Source organism: Hordeum vulgare, chromosome 3H, assembly GCF_904849725.1.
Source record: "Hordeum vulgare subsp. vulgare chromosome 3H, MorexV3_pseudomolecules_assembly, whole genome shotgun sequence".
In the NCBI taxonomy this organism is placed as follows: Eukaryota; Viridiplantae; Streptophyta; class Magnoliopsida; order Poales; family Poaceae; genus Hordeum; species Hordeum vulgare.
Window position 1 is genome coordinate 569,765,488 of NC_058520.1, and position 16,042 is coordinate 569,781,529.

Below are 16,042 nucleotides of genomic sequence, written 5' to 3' on the forward strand. Positions count from 1 at the left end.
ATGCTACGTCTATTAGTTTGGGTCTAGTCCATCACATGATTCTGCTAATGATGTGATCCCGTTATCAAGTGACAACACTTGCCTATGGTCAGGAAACCTTGACCATCTTTGATCAACGAGCTAGTCAACTAGACGCCTACTACGGACAATGTTTTGTCTATGTATCCACACATGCACTATGTTTCCAATCAATACAATTATAGCATGGTTAATGAACGACTATCATGAACAAAAAAATATAATAATAACTAATTTATTATTACCTCTAGGGCATATTTCCAACACTCTCGCGCAGCCGCATCACGCCCCGGCGCCGCAGTGTCCCACCCCAATGGAAGCAGAGTACCCCCAAATAAACCCTCTCCTCCTCTGCTCTCCAGGCGCCGGAAAAGGAAGGAGGACGAGGGAGGGCTCGAGCTGCTGCTGTCCATGGATCTCGACGAGGAGGAGACGCGGCCGGAGCAGCACGCGCTGCCTCGGGTTCCGGTACGTCTCCCCCCTCCCGCGCCCCGTGATTCTGGGTGTTTCTTGGGAGAATTCTTGGCGGCGGGATGGGCGTGCTAAACGGGCCAACCGACTGCTCCCCAAGCAGAGCAGCGCCGGAGGGGAGGACGCAGAATCGGGGAAAATGTCGGAATCGAACTCGTACGAGGAGCAGCGCCGGAGGCAGATCGAGGAGAACCGGCGGAAGGTCGAGGAGCTCCACCTGTACCACCTCTCCGCCGCCGTCCGCAAGGCCGCCGCCAGGCCCAAGCCCAAGCCCAAGCCCAGGTCGGTTCGTCAGATCCTCTCCCTTCTTCTTCCTTGCCTACGGTCTTCCATCCCCTTTTCTCCCCTACTTATAATGTCTGGTGCCGCAGAAGCCCAAGGCCCCGGGCCCCGGCGAGCTCCGGCGGTCCGGCCGCGTCGCCACCCTCCCGGAGCAGCCCGACTACCTAGCGGGCAAAAAGCGTCGCGACTACCGTGGAGGGTACGAGGCACATGCCGCTGCCAAACAAAAGGCGGCGCCGGATTCACGACATCCGCTGGCCGGCCCTCGTCAAGCCCATCACCCACGACTGCGCCATCAAGTCATTCACAATGGTAAATTTTTTTAGCAAGAGAACTTGTTGCACTGGATGTGCTTCTTGGATCGGATTGGATGTTGATTGATTTGCTGGGTTATGTATATGCATTGTGTTGTGTTGTGACAGGCAATCCCCAAGGACTTCATCAAGTATCTCCCGGCGCACGACGAGGCGGTCGTCGTGGTGGATGAGGCGGATGACGAGTTCCACATGGTGTACAATGCCAGACACCACTTCCTCAGGAAGGAGTGGAGAGGGTTCGCCGTCCACCATGGCCTCGACGATGGCGATTGCTTGGTTTTCCAACTCACAGACATGACAAGGTTCAAGGTGAGATTTAGCATCATGGTCACCGGTCCATGGATAAAATCGCTCTGCTTTTACTATCAGCAACTCCACGTTCAGTACGATTGCATAAATTGTTGAGTAAATAGGCAATTTTCCGAGTAGATTAATCCACAAAATAATAACTAGCATGGCATTGACTAGACTAATGACATACTGATGTTGAGCTAACCTAGCACATACTACGCATATAGTGGATACATCTATGCAAACAAGTAGTACTGCTAGAATAAATACGAACAAGAGGATAAACGAGTCATACCCTCCAATCGGCCAGTTGGCCGTAGCAGCAGCAGCGGCGGCGGCGGCAGAGGCAGTATCCTCTGCCGTCTTCTTTTCGGCTTCCTCGCGGAGACGATCAGCTTCGCTTGGTGAAGACATGGCGATGACGAGGGCGACGCGGACGTAGACGAAGCAGACGGACGGAGGCGAGCAGTCGCGTGATCGCTCCCCAAAAACCTAATCGCCCCTCTCCCGTACAGGAACCGGAGAGGCGAGGTTTCGGAGGCCTGCTCTCCCGTCGACCGTGTACGCGGTAAACGGGACGGAGTCGCCGGCGGCAGCAGCAGTTCAAGGAACGAACGCGTGAGGCAGATGTGATCTGATTTCGTGACGGCTAGGGTAGGCGATCGCGTGCTTATAAAGACGGCTGGGTGGAAGAGTCCGAGTCGGTAACGATCACGATCCGACGTCTCGGATCGTTTCCTTGTCCGTTACGTATTCTCCGTTCCTGACCGGCAAAAATAAGCGCGTAGGTATGAGCTCGGCTCGGCTCATTCCCGCAACCCGCGGCGCGTCGTGACGAGGCGTGGCGTGGCGAGGCGGGCGGCGGAGGAGGAGTGCGCGAGGGCACCTTCTCTTCTCACTCTCCAATAGCATGTGGAAGAGAGACCCTTATAAAGGGGTCCAAACTCTCCTCCACTAGCGGGGTGGGACTAAACTCCCACCACCTTGCCATGCCACCACCTACATGGGCCCTTTAGATTTTTCTGAAATTCTCTAGTGGGCCTAAGGCCCACCTCCAAATTTCAACAATCCCCCACCAGATCTCAAGGGCACATCGTGTTCCCTCGTTCCAATCACTGTTTTAATATACCAGCATTTCAGTGAAGACCTGTTAAGGTTGAGCTTCACCTAGAACAAGTAGCTACACCCCTTCACAACTGAACAATAGACTATGCCTTGAATTGTCAGTTTGGCGTAAAGGAGCTTCACCACAAGTCTTACTAGTACTAGGCTGCCGAAGGTGACCCCTCGGGTGGAGCATATTAGTCACACTCCTGGCCTATTCATGAGTTTACTAGAGATCACCCAAATCTCATAGACTGTGACCAGCAGTCAAGCTCATATAGGTGTGTTCCTCCAAAGATCGCTCTGTAGGACAGCATCTTGCTTACATATAAGCTTTAGAACACATTAAGACAGTAGTCATCCTACCATACAGTATCCGAGAGTATTGCATCTCCAACGGAGTGGGTTAGTAAAGTTACTCTCCTCAGTTCACCACTGGCTTGTTTTCCCAGGTCCTACTTCACGGGATCTCCGATCATATAGGTTAGGTTACTACCATGGCAACTCATGTGGGTCTCATACCCATCTCCCTCGATGCACTATCTATCACAACACGTGATAGCCCTTTAGCAAAGGGATCTGCCAGATTCTTAGCCGTTTGGATATAATCCAACGCTATCACTCCGGAGTTTCTCAAACGTCTGACAGACTTCAATCTCATTCTTATATGTTTGTTGGACTTCATATTGTCCTTTGAACTCTTCACTTTAACAATAACCGTCTGATTATCGCAGTTCATAAGGATAGCCGGAACTGGCTTCTCAACCACAGGTAAGTCCATCAAAAGATCTCGAAGAAATTCTGCTTCGACACCAGATGTGTCTAATGCTGTTAATTCTGCTTCCATTGTCGATCTTGTTAAGATCGTTTGCTTGCAAGACTTCCAGGAAACAGCACCACCCCCAAGAGTAAACATATACCCAGTAGTGGCCTTCATCTCATCAGCATCAGAGATCCAATTCGCGTCACTATACCCTTCAAGTACCGATGGGAATCCCGTATAGTGAAGCCCGTGGTTGACAGTACCTTTCAAGTAGCGCATAATTCTTTCAACAGCACGCCAATGAACTTCGCCCGGGTTTGCAACAAACCGGCTAAGTTTGCTCACAGCAAACGCGATGTCAGGCCTCGTTGCGCTAGCTAGGTACATAAGTGAACCGATAATTTGAGAGAATCTCAATTGATCTATAGCTGTGCCTTTAAACTTTCGAATAAGCACACTAGGATCATATGGTGTTTGACAAATCTTGCAGTCTGAATATCCAAAGCGACTCAAAATCTTGTCAACATAGTGGGATTGCAGAAGTGTAATCCCACCCTCATCATCTCTCAATAGCTTGATGTTCAAGATAACATCAGCCACCCCAAGGTCCTTCATCTCAAAGTTTTGAGACAGAAAGGACTTAACCTCCTCAATTACTTTGAGGTTGGTTCCAAATATCAGTATGTCATCAACATACAAGCACAATATAACTCCTTCGCCCCCACCATGGCGATAGTATACACATTTGTCAGCTTCATTAACAACGAAGCCAACAGATGTCAGAGTTGTATTAAACTTCTCATGCCATTGCTTAGGTGCTTGTCTCAGACCATATAAAGATTTCAGCAACTTACACACCTTTCCTTCCTGACCTTCTATCACAAAGCCATCTGGCTGTTGCATATAGATTTCCTCATTTAGCTCTCCATTCAGGAAAGCCGTCTTAACGTCCATTTGATGAACGAGAAGACCATGAGAGGCCGCCAATGAGAGTAGTACTCTAATGGTGGTCAGTCTAGCCACAGGTGAATAAGTATCGAAGAAATCTTCCTCTTCTTTCTGGGCATAGCCCTTGGCCACAAGCCTAGCCTTGTACTTTTCAATTGTACCGTCGGGCCTAAGCTTCTTTTTGAACACCCACTTGCATCCCAATGGTTTGCAACCATAGGGACGATCAGTGATTTCCCATGTCCCGTTAGCCATGATGGAGTCCATCTCGCTACGGACAGCAGCTTTCCAGTAATCAGCATCTGGAGAAGCATACGCTTCTGAAATAGAAGTGGGATTATCATCCACGAGGTATACGAAGAAATCATCACCAAAGGTCTTTGCAGTCCTTTGTCTCTTGCCCCTACCACGGGCTTCCTCGTCATCCTCCTCAGGATTTTCATCATGTGTTTGTTCATAATATTCCATAGGAATGGCAGGCTCAGGAGTTATCTCAGATTCCTGTCTAGAAGTGCTTTGCATATCTCTCATGGGAAATATATCCTCAAAGAATGTAGCATCCCTCGACTCCATTATTGTACCGACCTTCACGTCAGGTACCTCAGATTTCACTACTAGAAATCTATAGCCTACGCTGTTCTTAGCGTATCCCAAATTAACGCAATCCACAGTCTTTGGTCCAAGCTTGCGCTTCTTGGGGATCGGTACATTGACTTTCGCCAAGCAGCCCCAAGTACGTAAGTACGAGAGTGTCGTCCTTCTCTTCGACCACTCCTCGTAGGGAGTGACCTCATTATCTTTTGTAGGAACTTTATTCAGGACATGACACGCGGTCAATATAGCCTCCCCCCACCATGCCTTGGATAAACCCGATGTATCTAACATGGCGTTAACCAAATCAGTTAGAGTACGGTTTTTCCGCTCGGCAACCCCGTTTGACTGGGGTGAATAGGGAGGCGTCCTCTCATGAATAATGCCGTGTTCCGCACAAAATGAATCAAATTCGTTTGAGAAGTACTCTCCACCACGATCAGACCGGACTCGTTTAATTTTCTTTTCAAGTTGATTCTCAACTTCTGCCTTATAGATTTTAAAGTAGTGTAGAGCCTCATCTTTAGTATTTAACAGATACACATAGCAAAATCTAGTGGAATCATCTATCAATGTCATGAAGTATTTCTTTCCACCTTTAGTCAACACACCATTCATCTCACAAAGATCAGAATGTATGAGTTCTAATGGTGCCAAGTGTCTCTCCTCTGCAGCCTTGTGAGGCTTGCGAGGTTGCTTTGCTTGCACACACGAGTGGCACTTAGAACCTTTGGCTAAAGTGAAAGTTGGGATTAAATTCAGTTTTGCTAGCCGCGACATAACACCGAAACTTATGTGACAAAGACGTGAATGCCAAACTTCAGATTCATTAACACTCGAATGAATATTGTTCACGACTTTATTACAAAAATCTGCTAGAGAAAGGCGGAACAGACCTCCGCATTCATAACCTTTTCCAACGAAAAGTCCATATTTCGTAACTACTACTTTATTAGACTCGAACACCAACTTAAACCCTTCTCTACACAGAAGGGAGCCACTAACGAGATTCTTCTTGATGGCGGGGACATGCTGCACGTTCTTCAGCTGCACGATCCTTCCCGAAGTAAACTTCAGATCGACCGTGCCAACACCAAGAACAGAAGCACTCGCGCCATTCCCCATCAATACGGACCCGCGACCGGTGGCCTGATAAGAAGAGAACAATGACAAGTCAGCACACACATGAATATTTGCACCTGTGTCCACCCACCAATCGGTGGACTGACAAACTGTAAATACAGTAAGTAAATTACCGTACCCAGATGCACCACTTTCATTGTTGCCCACAATCATGTTTGCAGACTTGGAGTCCTGCGCCGGCTTCTTGTACTTGTTTGGGCATTTGTTCGCCCAATGTTCCTCTGAACCACAAGTATAGCAGCCATCTCCCTTCTTATTCTTCTTGAAGGGCTTCTTCCCCTTCTTCTTGAAGTCGGTATTCTGTTGGACAGAGTTCTTTCCCTTGGGCTTGTGAGAATTGAAGTTCCTCTGATGTACCATATTGGCAGCAGAAGAGCTTTCCACCGCTTTTCCATTGGAGTCCTTTGCTCTCGAGTTCTGCTCAACACTCAGATGGCCGATGATGTCCTCTACTGAGAACTCACGCCTCTGATGTTTCAGAGTAGTAGCAAAGTTCCTCCAGGAATTAGGGAGCTTAGCAATTATACAGCCCGCGACAAACTTGCCCGGCAAATTGCACTTAAGAACCTCAAGTTCCTTAGCTATGCATATTATCTCATGAGCTTGTTCCAATACAGAACGGTTGTCAACCATCTTGTAATCGTGGAACTGCTCCATAACATACATCTCACTCCCAGCATCGGTGGCCCCGAATTTAGATTCGAGCGCCTCCCACAAGTCCTTGGCAACATGCATATGTAAATATGCATCAACCAGCTTATCTCCGATCACGCTAATGACTGCTCCAAGGAATAGGACGGTGGCCTCCTTAAACATCTTCTCCTGTTCAGGAGTGATAGTTTCCGTAGGAGTGACACCGGCTACCCAGAACACGTTCATAGCCGTGAGCCATAAGGTGGTTCTCGTTTGCCAACGCTTGAAAAAAGTACCGGTAAACTTATCCGGTTTCAGTGCAGCAGCAAAACCATTACTCGAAAAATTCCTACAGACATTAGGTTTTTGGATTGTTGAGTAAATAGGCAATTTTCCGAGTAGATTAATCCACAAAATAATAACTAGCATGGCATTGACTAGACTAATGACATACTGATGTTGAGCTAACCTAGCACATACTACGCATATAGTGGATACATCTATGCAAACAAGTAGTACTGCTAGAATAAATACGAACAAGAGGATAAACGAGTCATACCCTCCAATCGGCCAGTTGGCCGTAGCAGCAGCAGCGGCGGCGGCGGCAGAGGCAGTATCCTCTGCCGTCTTCTTTTCGGCTTCCTCGCGGAGACGATCAGCTTCGCTTGGTGAAGACATGGCGATGACGAGGGCGACGCGGACGTAGACGAAGCAGACGGACGGAGGCGAGCAGTCGCGTGATCGCTCCCCAAAAACCTAATCGCCCCTCTCCCGTACAGGAACCGGAGAGGCGAGGTTTCGGAGGCCTGCTCTCCCGTCGACCGTGTACGCGGTAAACGGGACGGAGTCGCCGGCGGCAGCAGCAGTTCAAGGAACGAACGCGTGAGGCAGATGTGATCTGATTTCGTGACGGCTAGGGTAGGCGATCGCGTGCTTATAAAGACGGCTGGGTGGAAGAGTCCGAGTCGGTAACGATCACGATCCGACGTCTCGGATCGTTTCCTTGTCCGTTACGTATTCTCCGTTCCTGACCGGCAAAAATAAGCGCGTAGGTATGAGCTCGGCTCGGCTCATTCCCGCAACCCGCGGCGCGTCGTGACGAGGCGTGGCGTGGCGAGGCGGGCGGCGGAGGAGGAGTGCGCGAGGGCACCTTCTCTTCTCACTCTCCAATAGCATGTGGAAGAGAGACCCTTATAAAGGGGTCCAAACTCTCCTCCACTAGCGGGGTGGGACTAAACTCCCACCACCTTGCCATGCCACCACCTACATGGGCCCTTTAGATTTTTCTGAAATTCTCTAGTGGGCCTAAGGCCCACCTCCAAATTTCAACATAAATATAGCTTGTTCCAAATGTGGTCGTATGCTACTCCTACATGGGAAAAACCTGTTATGGCTGCATAATAATCAAACTAGACACAAAGTCATTGTGTAGTATGACAAACTTCCATGTTTTTTTATATATGTCTTAGATTTAGATTATAAAGCAGGTTACGTGCCATATCCATGATTGAAACCAGTGAGTTGTGTTTACATGTTCAAAGATAACAAGTTAGGCCTGTTTTGGTAGCCAATTTTGCACACAGTTTGCAGGGAATGATGCAATTGCTCACCGTCAGTACCAGATGCCTTCGTTTAATCTAATGGAAGGGATTCTTTTAAGGCCTGATCATGGGGGGGGGTCGTTTACTCTTACTACTAAGTGCACTTTATGTGACTCATTCTATGTAAACGATGCAGGTGTACATAATTACAGCAAGTTCCAGTTATGAAAATGACAAAACTTCTGATGATGACGACAAACGCTAATGAAGCTGTGTGCTTCTGAATTGTGATACAATGACCCATCGGGGCAGGTACATTGTTCTTATACAGTTGTTTGCCTAGGTTACAGGATACCTGAATTGAATATTTCTTTATCGTAGGGCGAGGCACTGATTTCATAATTGGCCAAGCTCAGTTTTTTGGATAAAAATTACAAACCGGCTCGCTTCTGAGTTATGACCAAACATAACCATATTTCCTGCACTGGGGTTGGATGTTTTCGCAAAACGAACTAGTCGTTCCTCCCATTTCCCTATTGGTTTGAGATTTCGAGCCTATCATGTGAAACCGCCACCTTATTATGTTGCTTTATCCTAGCCATGAAAATAAACAGGAAACTGCAGTTTATGTAGGAAGTTTGTATGTTCTCGGCAGTCAAACGGACAAACTAATCATTCGACATCTTAGATGCGCTCGTAGAAAGTAAAAACTGCCGGGATAGTGTTTCTCTTAAATTGCTCTTCGCAAAAAAATTCTGCCTCTCTTGCCTCAGTGAGCTCTTCTCTTGAGACTCGATCATTAGTTCTGTAGTAGTACTGAATAAAAGGCTCTTGTATAGGTTCTGATTTATCCGTATATATAGATGCTAACATGTCAAATGTCTTCGTTTCTTCTGCAGATTGTTAGAGAAGCAATTTCTTTGCTGATTCTGGAGACTCGGCTGCTGATGTTTCGTGCTGGTTGCTACCGATCTGTCGTGCCCGGCGGGCAGCGAGGACAAGCCCCGGCCGTCGACGCGCAGCTCTGGCTGGCCTGCGCGGAGAGCATGTGCGCCGTGCCGCCCGTCGGCGCCGCCGTCTACTACTTCTCACAAGGCCACGCAGAGCAGGCCACGGCCGCCGTCGACCTGTCCGTCGCGCGTGTCCCCGCGCTCCTTCCCTACCGCGTCTCCGCCATGCGCTTCATGGCCGATGAGGAGGTCTTCGCCAAGATCCGCCTCATCCCGATCAGCCACGGCGACCCCGCGGTCGACGTGGGCGCCGTCGCCGCCGAAGGGAGGGCGGAGGACGACCACCCCAAGCCGGCCTCCTTTGCCAAGACGAGTAGGTAGACGGTGGAGGCGGCGGGAACCCAATCTCCTCAAGCGCATGCCAGGACAAGGCATCCATGAGCGCCTCCACACGCACCAAGCCCCATAGGCCGCCAATCACCGAGCGCCTCATGGCCGCCGCGGCCGCGGCCGCCATGCCATGCCCTAGGGTGTGCTCAAGCATGAGCCCGATCTTCGCCCAACACCGGTTGTCTATGGACTGTGGGCATCACGGACATCCCGCCAATGACGACACCGCTCGGGCAGATGACGTGGAACCAGGGCGTAGTCGTGATGGTGTCCCGGAGATGGGCTGCAAGCATGCCAACATGTCTTTCGGCACGCTCATGACGTCACCCTCCCTCCCGCACCGCTTCGAATAGCAGTGGTGCCCCACACGACCCGCAACGGTGTGTATCCCTCCATCACCTGTGTGCAACCCGGCGCTGCACAATCCCGTACGTGAGCATATTCTCAAGACGAGCTAGAAACGACGACCTTTGCGATCGTCGCTTCATGCCCTACATAGCAAGATGATATTCAACACACTCGGTTGTTAGCTCATAGCCTGCTTTACATGTCCTGACTGGCAGTTCATACCCAGCTTAGTTAACCCTACTGACTCCAGTTAACCATGCCCCTTGACGATCTTCCTCCATATTTTGAAGTTATTACCTGGTTTACATGTCTATATTGTTGGGCTTTGAGCTAACACCTTTACATTGCATCATAGGCATCCGCTACAATTCCAGGTTTGTACCTAGAACTACCGTATTGAGATTTGAGACTATGCTCGCAGAACCACCAGAGCCTTCTAGATAATACATGTTTTGTAGGTTGAGATGACCAACTAACTAGCTGCAACATCACCGGATTTAACAAGGTTCCCTAATTTGCACTGATGTGAGATATGTTTACTCGTCTTTTTATATTTTGATTCTCTGCTTTTTTTTCTCCTTCAAGTTGTTTGTTAGATGAGAAGAACCGTGATAATGGGAGAAGAGGAGAGAGGAAGCACAAGCTTTGGGAGTAGGCGGAGACGCTAACTGGTACCTCCCATCTTGCATTCATTCATCTTGTGCTTGCAGGTGATGCCAATCACCAACTCATATTAGCTAAATGTTGTTCTTTCTGCTTCACTGGTGAATGTAAATTTGCTCAGTGATTATTCATGTGCTCAGTTTGATAGATCTGTTACAACCTGTTCTACACAAGAAAACAAAAGTGGAGAGACAATGGAGTTAAACCCTGAACTCAAGGTAAGCATGGTGTCAGTACACATGGATTCTAGCATCTGCATGGAAATAAATCATGGTTTGGTAGACGTTCGAATTTTCAAAAGACTTGTTCATGTATGAAGCAATATTCTGGGATGGATTATAGATTGCATAGTGTGGATTCCAAAACTGAACTACTTATCCTGAAATTCCCTTGTAATGGAGTACATCTAAACCTACTAAATTTTTTCTTTTTTTACATTTTCATGATGAATATTTTCTCAAGTACAGCCTTGTTGAGCTTGAGTGGAGGAACTCAAGCCGACGGGCGGCGAGGACAAGCCCCGGCCGTCGACGCGAACCTCTGACTGGCCTGCGTGCGGAGCATGTGCGCCGTGCCGCCCGTCGGCGCCGCCGTCTACTACTTCCCACAAGGCCACGCCGAGCAGGCCACGGCCGCCGTCGACCTGTCCGTCGCGCGCGTCCCCGCTCCTTCCCTATCGCGTCTTCGCCGTGCGCTTCATGGCCGACGAGGAGGTCTTCGCCAAGATCCGCCTCATCCCGATCAGCCACGGCGACCCCGCGGACGACGTGGGCGCCGCCGCCGCCGAAGGGAGGGCGGAGGACGACCGCCCCAAGCCGGCCTCCTTCGCCAAGACGAGTACGTATTCCCTATCCCGTCTTTTTGCTTGAATGTTTGTATGCTTACAAAATGTGCAGCAGTTACCATGGTTTGCAGGTATCCCATTCATATGATTTTTTTTATTTCCTTGGTCTCAATATATATATCAACTGCTGCAACTGCGATTAAACTCCGTCCTTTTCTGACCTCATGATGACTTTTAACCCGTATAAGGCAAAGGAGCACTTAATCAACTTGTGGTGTAGGTTGTACTCAATTGCTTATCTTACATTATGTTTATGTTGTATTTGATAGGCTTGAGGTTGTACAATTAGAGTTCCATGTGCATACTATGGCGTGCTTTGTCGTACTTTAGGTTGCAGTTTTCTTTTCACCTTTGGAATGTGTTATACAAGTTTGTTCCATATTCATTTGCAGCGCTGATACTATTCAAGTGATAAGCTTACTTAAGTGTGGAATATGCATGTACGAAAAAGGGAAAACGGGTTATTCGGAGGGAAGATAGCGTAAACTGTTGATAACATTGTTGGAACAAAGAAGTATCATCTTATTATGGTTGTTTGTATTTTATTTTCTTCTTTCCTATGGTGTTTATTGCTCAATGGATCTTCTGGAATTGTATTATGAGCTCTGTTATAATCTCAAGCATGCACAATTTCAGTATAACAACATTCATCATTGAAATAGTCTATTTCATATGTAAAGTTATGTCAGATATTTTAGGCTTTCCTTGAAGAGTTATGATTTTTCCAAATTAATGTCACTAGGCACTAATAACTCTTAAATTATGTTGGAAGTTCAAGCTTCATAGTTTTTTTGCTGCTGCCTACAACTTCTAGGCGTGTCTTTCTTTCATGTTGTCATATGTGCATATGAGGACAATGATGATCAATCTTGTGGAGAAACGATCGCCGAGGAGGTTGAGGAGATTGATAGCAAGGTGGAGCATATGACGAATGATGATAGGTCAACTATGATGTTGTGCTAAATATGTTGAGGGTAAGCTATATGGATGAACATGAATATTTTGGTTTTGTTGGGATTAATCCATCACTGAGCTAGCTTGCCCTCAAAGAATGGTGTGAGCCATGCCGGGACGGTGCTAGGCCTAATTGCACTTTGTTAAGTATGACTTTTGAATTTATCGTGTTCTGTGTATGGATGATTAACTATTAAATTTATATTGTTAGACACGCGCATTGCATGGCTTCATGTACTATTTTCGCCTATTTTATGGATTGATATATTGTGAGATATGTGTTTGATTTTCTCTAACTTAATATAAGTGTTGACTACTTATTAATTCAAATTAGGCAATTCTGATGGGTAGCATTAAAAGATCAGTACCCTACTGAATACCATGCTTTACAAATTAATGTTGTCAAGCTAAAGGAGACTGTCACCTCTTCCTGAGAGTTTCAGGTGAAGGAGAAACTAAAACATTGTGATATCAAATAATTGTTCACTTATTGTGAATGAAATTGCTAAAATTTAATTGTTGATATGTCTATTCCGTGAAGTTTGCGTGTGAATTAAGTACTAATGGGCAGATGGAGCTCCTTATATTGACCACCCGGGAATGCATAGTGCAAGCGAGGACTCTATTCACTTTCTCATCTACTTATACACATCACTTAATTATTTTTTGGTTCACTTACATGTGTTGTCACCCGTAGCAACACACGGGTATTTAACTAGTAAACTAGTAAATGTTACTAGTTTAAATTACCATGTTTATAGTGACGAGTAACATTTATATATAGTGTCATGCAATATTTTATTTATTATAATAAATGTTATTAGTCTAAGTTATTAGACATGTACAACGGGGCAATATCTTACTACTGCCTTAGGTTTTAAAATAATCAAAAAATAATGAAGCTATCATTTTAGAAACATTTTGGTCAACCGAGGCCACACGTTGTACCAGACCCATCGTCTTTCACATGCATGGTGCTTCGGATGTCAGAAAAAGTAGGTTCGAATAAAGAAGCGTGATCCTTTGTAGGAGGCGGGTGCTTGAAGAGAAAAAGTGTGGTTCGGTGTAAAAAACTGAAAAATTAGAGATGCATGTGCATTAGAGTTTTTATTTTTTTTGATAAGGTATCTTGTGGTATCTTGCATTGAAGAGAAAAAGTCAATATAGATGCATCAAGCTACTTTTTGTCATGAAGCATTTGTATTCATATGCCACCATTATACATGTTCTTAAATCTCTCTCCTTGCATGCATCAACAAAGCTATCTTTTCTTTCCTTTCTCTTGCTTTTCACCCCGAAGAGGTCGACTCCTCTGTAGGCTACACTAGCTATTGTGAAGCTACACCTTTTAGGCCTTGTTTGGGATCCCTTCGCTCCATCAAAAATAGCTTCGCCAAATCCACTTTGAAGCAGTTTTATATAGGAGTTGTAGCTCTTTTAAAGAGAACGTTTGGCTTTTATCCAGCTCCAGCTTCACGAATGAAAATTTTGGTGAAAATGACCTATTTGATTGGATGAGAGGGAAGAAACGAAGGGGTATCCACTTACTGGTGGCAGTGGTGGATAATTTTGCTTCAACTCCAGCTTCTACAATTTTATGGAGCACCTCCTAGAGAGCTTCATAAAAAACAAAAAGTTGGACCCCAGATTCTAGTTTTTTATGAAGTTGTATATCGTGAAGCTACCCGGTTTGGCTTATGTTTTCTAGAACGGAGCTGATTTTTGTAAAGTAGAGCAGTCCCAAACAGACCCTTGGTCTGAACTTAGCTCCGATCCTACATGAACCTTCGAGGCATAGGTTGAGGCCACCCGTTGTACATGCCCTTAGTGCTCCGAAAAAAAGTTGTAAGTTACTACTCCCTCCGTTCCTAAATATAAGTCTTTGTAAAGATTTCATTAGTGGACTACATACGGATGTATATGAACATACTTCAGAGTGTACATTCAATCATTTTCCTTCGTATGTAGACATCTACTGAAATCGCTTAAAAGACTTATATTTAGAAACCGATGGAGTACTAGTGAAGTATGTCTAGTGTGAAAGTGTCTCGGCTCTGGACTCCATCTGGGCTTGGATTGATTGTTTTTACAGCCAGCTGCGCGAGCACGTGCATGCATGCAAGCAGGAGCGCACAAGAAAAGCACAGCATCTCTAGCTACGTACGTGCATGCATGTGCTTCGCTCGGTGGCCGGCGAACAATACAACGTGTCTTTTGGCGCGCCCGGTGGCGCCGCCGACGAGACATACATATTCCATCCTGCCCGTGACCGCGACTGCGCGCCAATGGACACAACAAGGCGGCGCGCGAGCTAGGCGACGGAGCTGCACATGGACGCCTCACGGGCGGCCCTATGACCACGCTGGCTATATAACCGATCGATCGGCACGTCGATCAGATCACACCTACACACCGTACTCAACTCAACCAGAGCCAGCTGCCGCACAGTGCCTAGCCAGCCATATACATATACATATACATATACAGCTCAAGCTCGACCCGATCGGTCGATGGCCGGAAGGAGGAAGGCGACGATGGCGAGCGCGGTGGCCGTGGCGCTGCTGCTGGCCATGGCGGCCGTGTCGGGCGCCGCCGCGGGCGGGTACACGGCGTGCGGCGTGGACCTGGAGCGCATGAAGGGCTCGTGCGGGTCCTACTGCGCGAGGGGCAGCAGGGAGGCCCGGCCGAGCAGCCAGTGCTGCGGCGCGCTGAGCGGAGCCGACTTCCCGTGCCTCTGCCGCCTCAAGGGCGCGCTCGCCTCCTTCGGCAACTTGGACGCCGGCCGCGCCATGCAGATCCCCTCCAAGTGCGGCATCCGCGGCGCGCCCAGGTCCTGCTAGACGTACCGGTCCATCCATGCATCCTGCTGCTGAGACGCGCGCGTTGCGTACGTATGATCAAATGCATGCCGACGGTCGATCCTTTCAAGTCTGTGGTTTTCGATTTTGGTTTGAGCTTTCGTAGTAGTACGTTCGTGCGTCTCCTAGCTGATCGCGCGAGCTGGCTAGTCGTGCGTTCGTACTAATTGTATCCTCTTGTGAACTACTACTCCTTCATTTTGTTTTCTGTACCGGCGCGCCGCCGGCCTTACCGTACCGTGCCGTGCGTGTGGGCTGCGTTATCACATATATACGCTACCCGTGCGTTGTTATGAATCAACATAATACAATCGAATATTATCATATACTCCCTCTGTCCCATAATATAACGTTTTTGTATAAGATCAGAAAATATTCTTACTTTCATAGTCGGTAACAACATAGGTGTGGCATCATGCAAGCCTTTATTTAGACTCTTGTTTTTTATGTGTTATGTTAGAGCATTTACATACGGACTTGGCAAATCCGGCTCCCTAGCTATATGTGGGATAGACCCTCATATGGGTTGTTGCACATCCAAGACACCTCAAATGCGGAATTTTAAATCCATGCAAGTCGATCATACGATACAAATTTTCTGAATTCAACAGTTCGAAAAAAAACAAAACAAATCATAGTTCAATAATCCGGACATGCAAAAATGAAAATAAATGTCCGAGCATGACAAATTGTATCACTCACCGAACGTCATCCATGCCTCCTGCTCCAAGGCCATCATTGTCTCTTGCTCCAACGCAATCCTTGCGTTCTGCTCCACATGCAGCTCATGCATCCGGTTCACATGATCCGCCTACATCCTTGTTGCATGTTTCTGGGTTGTCGCTGTTGTCATTGTCGCCTCGTACTCCCTATGGTGGTTGATCTCTTTCTTCTTCTTCGCAATCCACTTCTTTGAACGCTCATTCAAGAGGT

General features: G+C 47.3%; 1 protein-coding gene and 1 pseudogene across 1 annotated transcript; both read left to right on the forward strand.

Annotated features, from left to right (window-relative positions):
• The first annotated feature begins 331 nt into the window (after positions 1–331).
• Positions 332–9,126, forward strand: LOC123442061 (annotated as a pseudogene).
• Positions 9,127–14,662: 5,536 nt separating this feature from the next.
• LOC123440675 (putative lipid-transfer protein DIR1) lies at positions 14,663–15,435 on the forward strand. The gene has a single exon (XM_045117233.1). The coding sequence runs from the start codon at positions 14,762–14,764 to the stop codon at positions 15,089–15,091; it is 330 nt and encodes a 109-aa protein (XP_044973168.1). The 5' UTR covers positions 14,663–14,761; the 3' UTR covers positions 15,092–15,435.
• Positions 15,436–16,042: the final 607 nt, after the last annotated feature.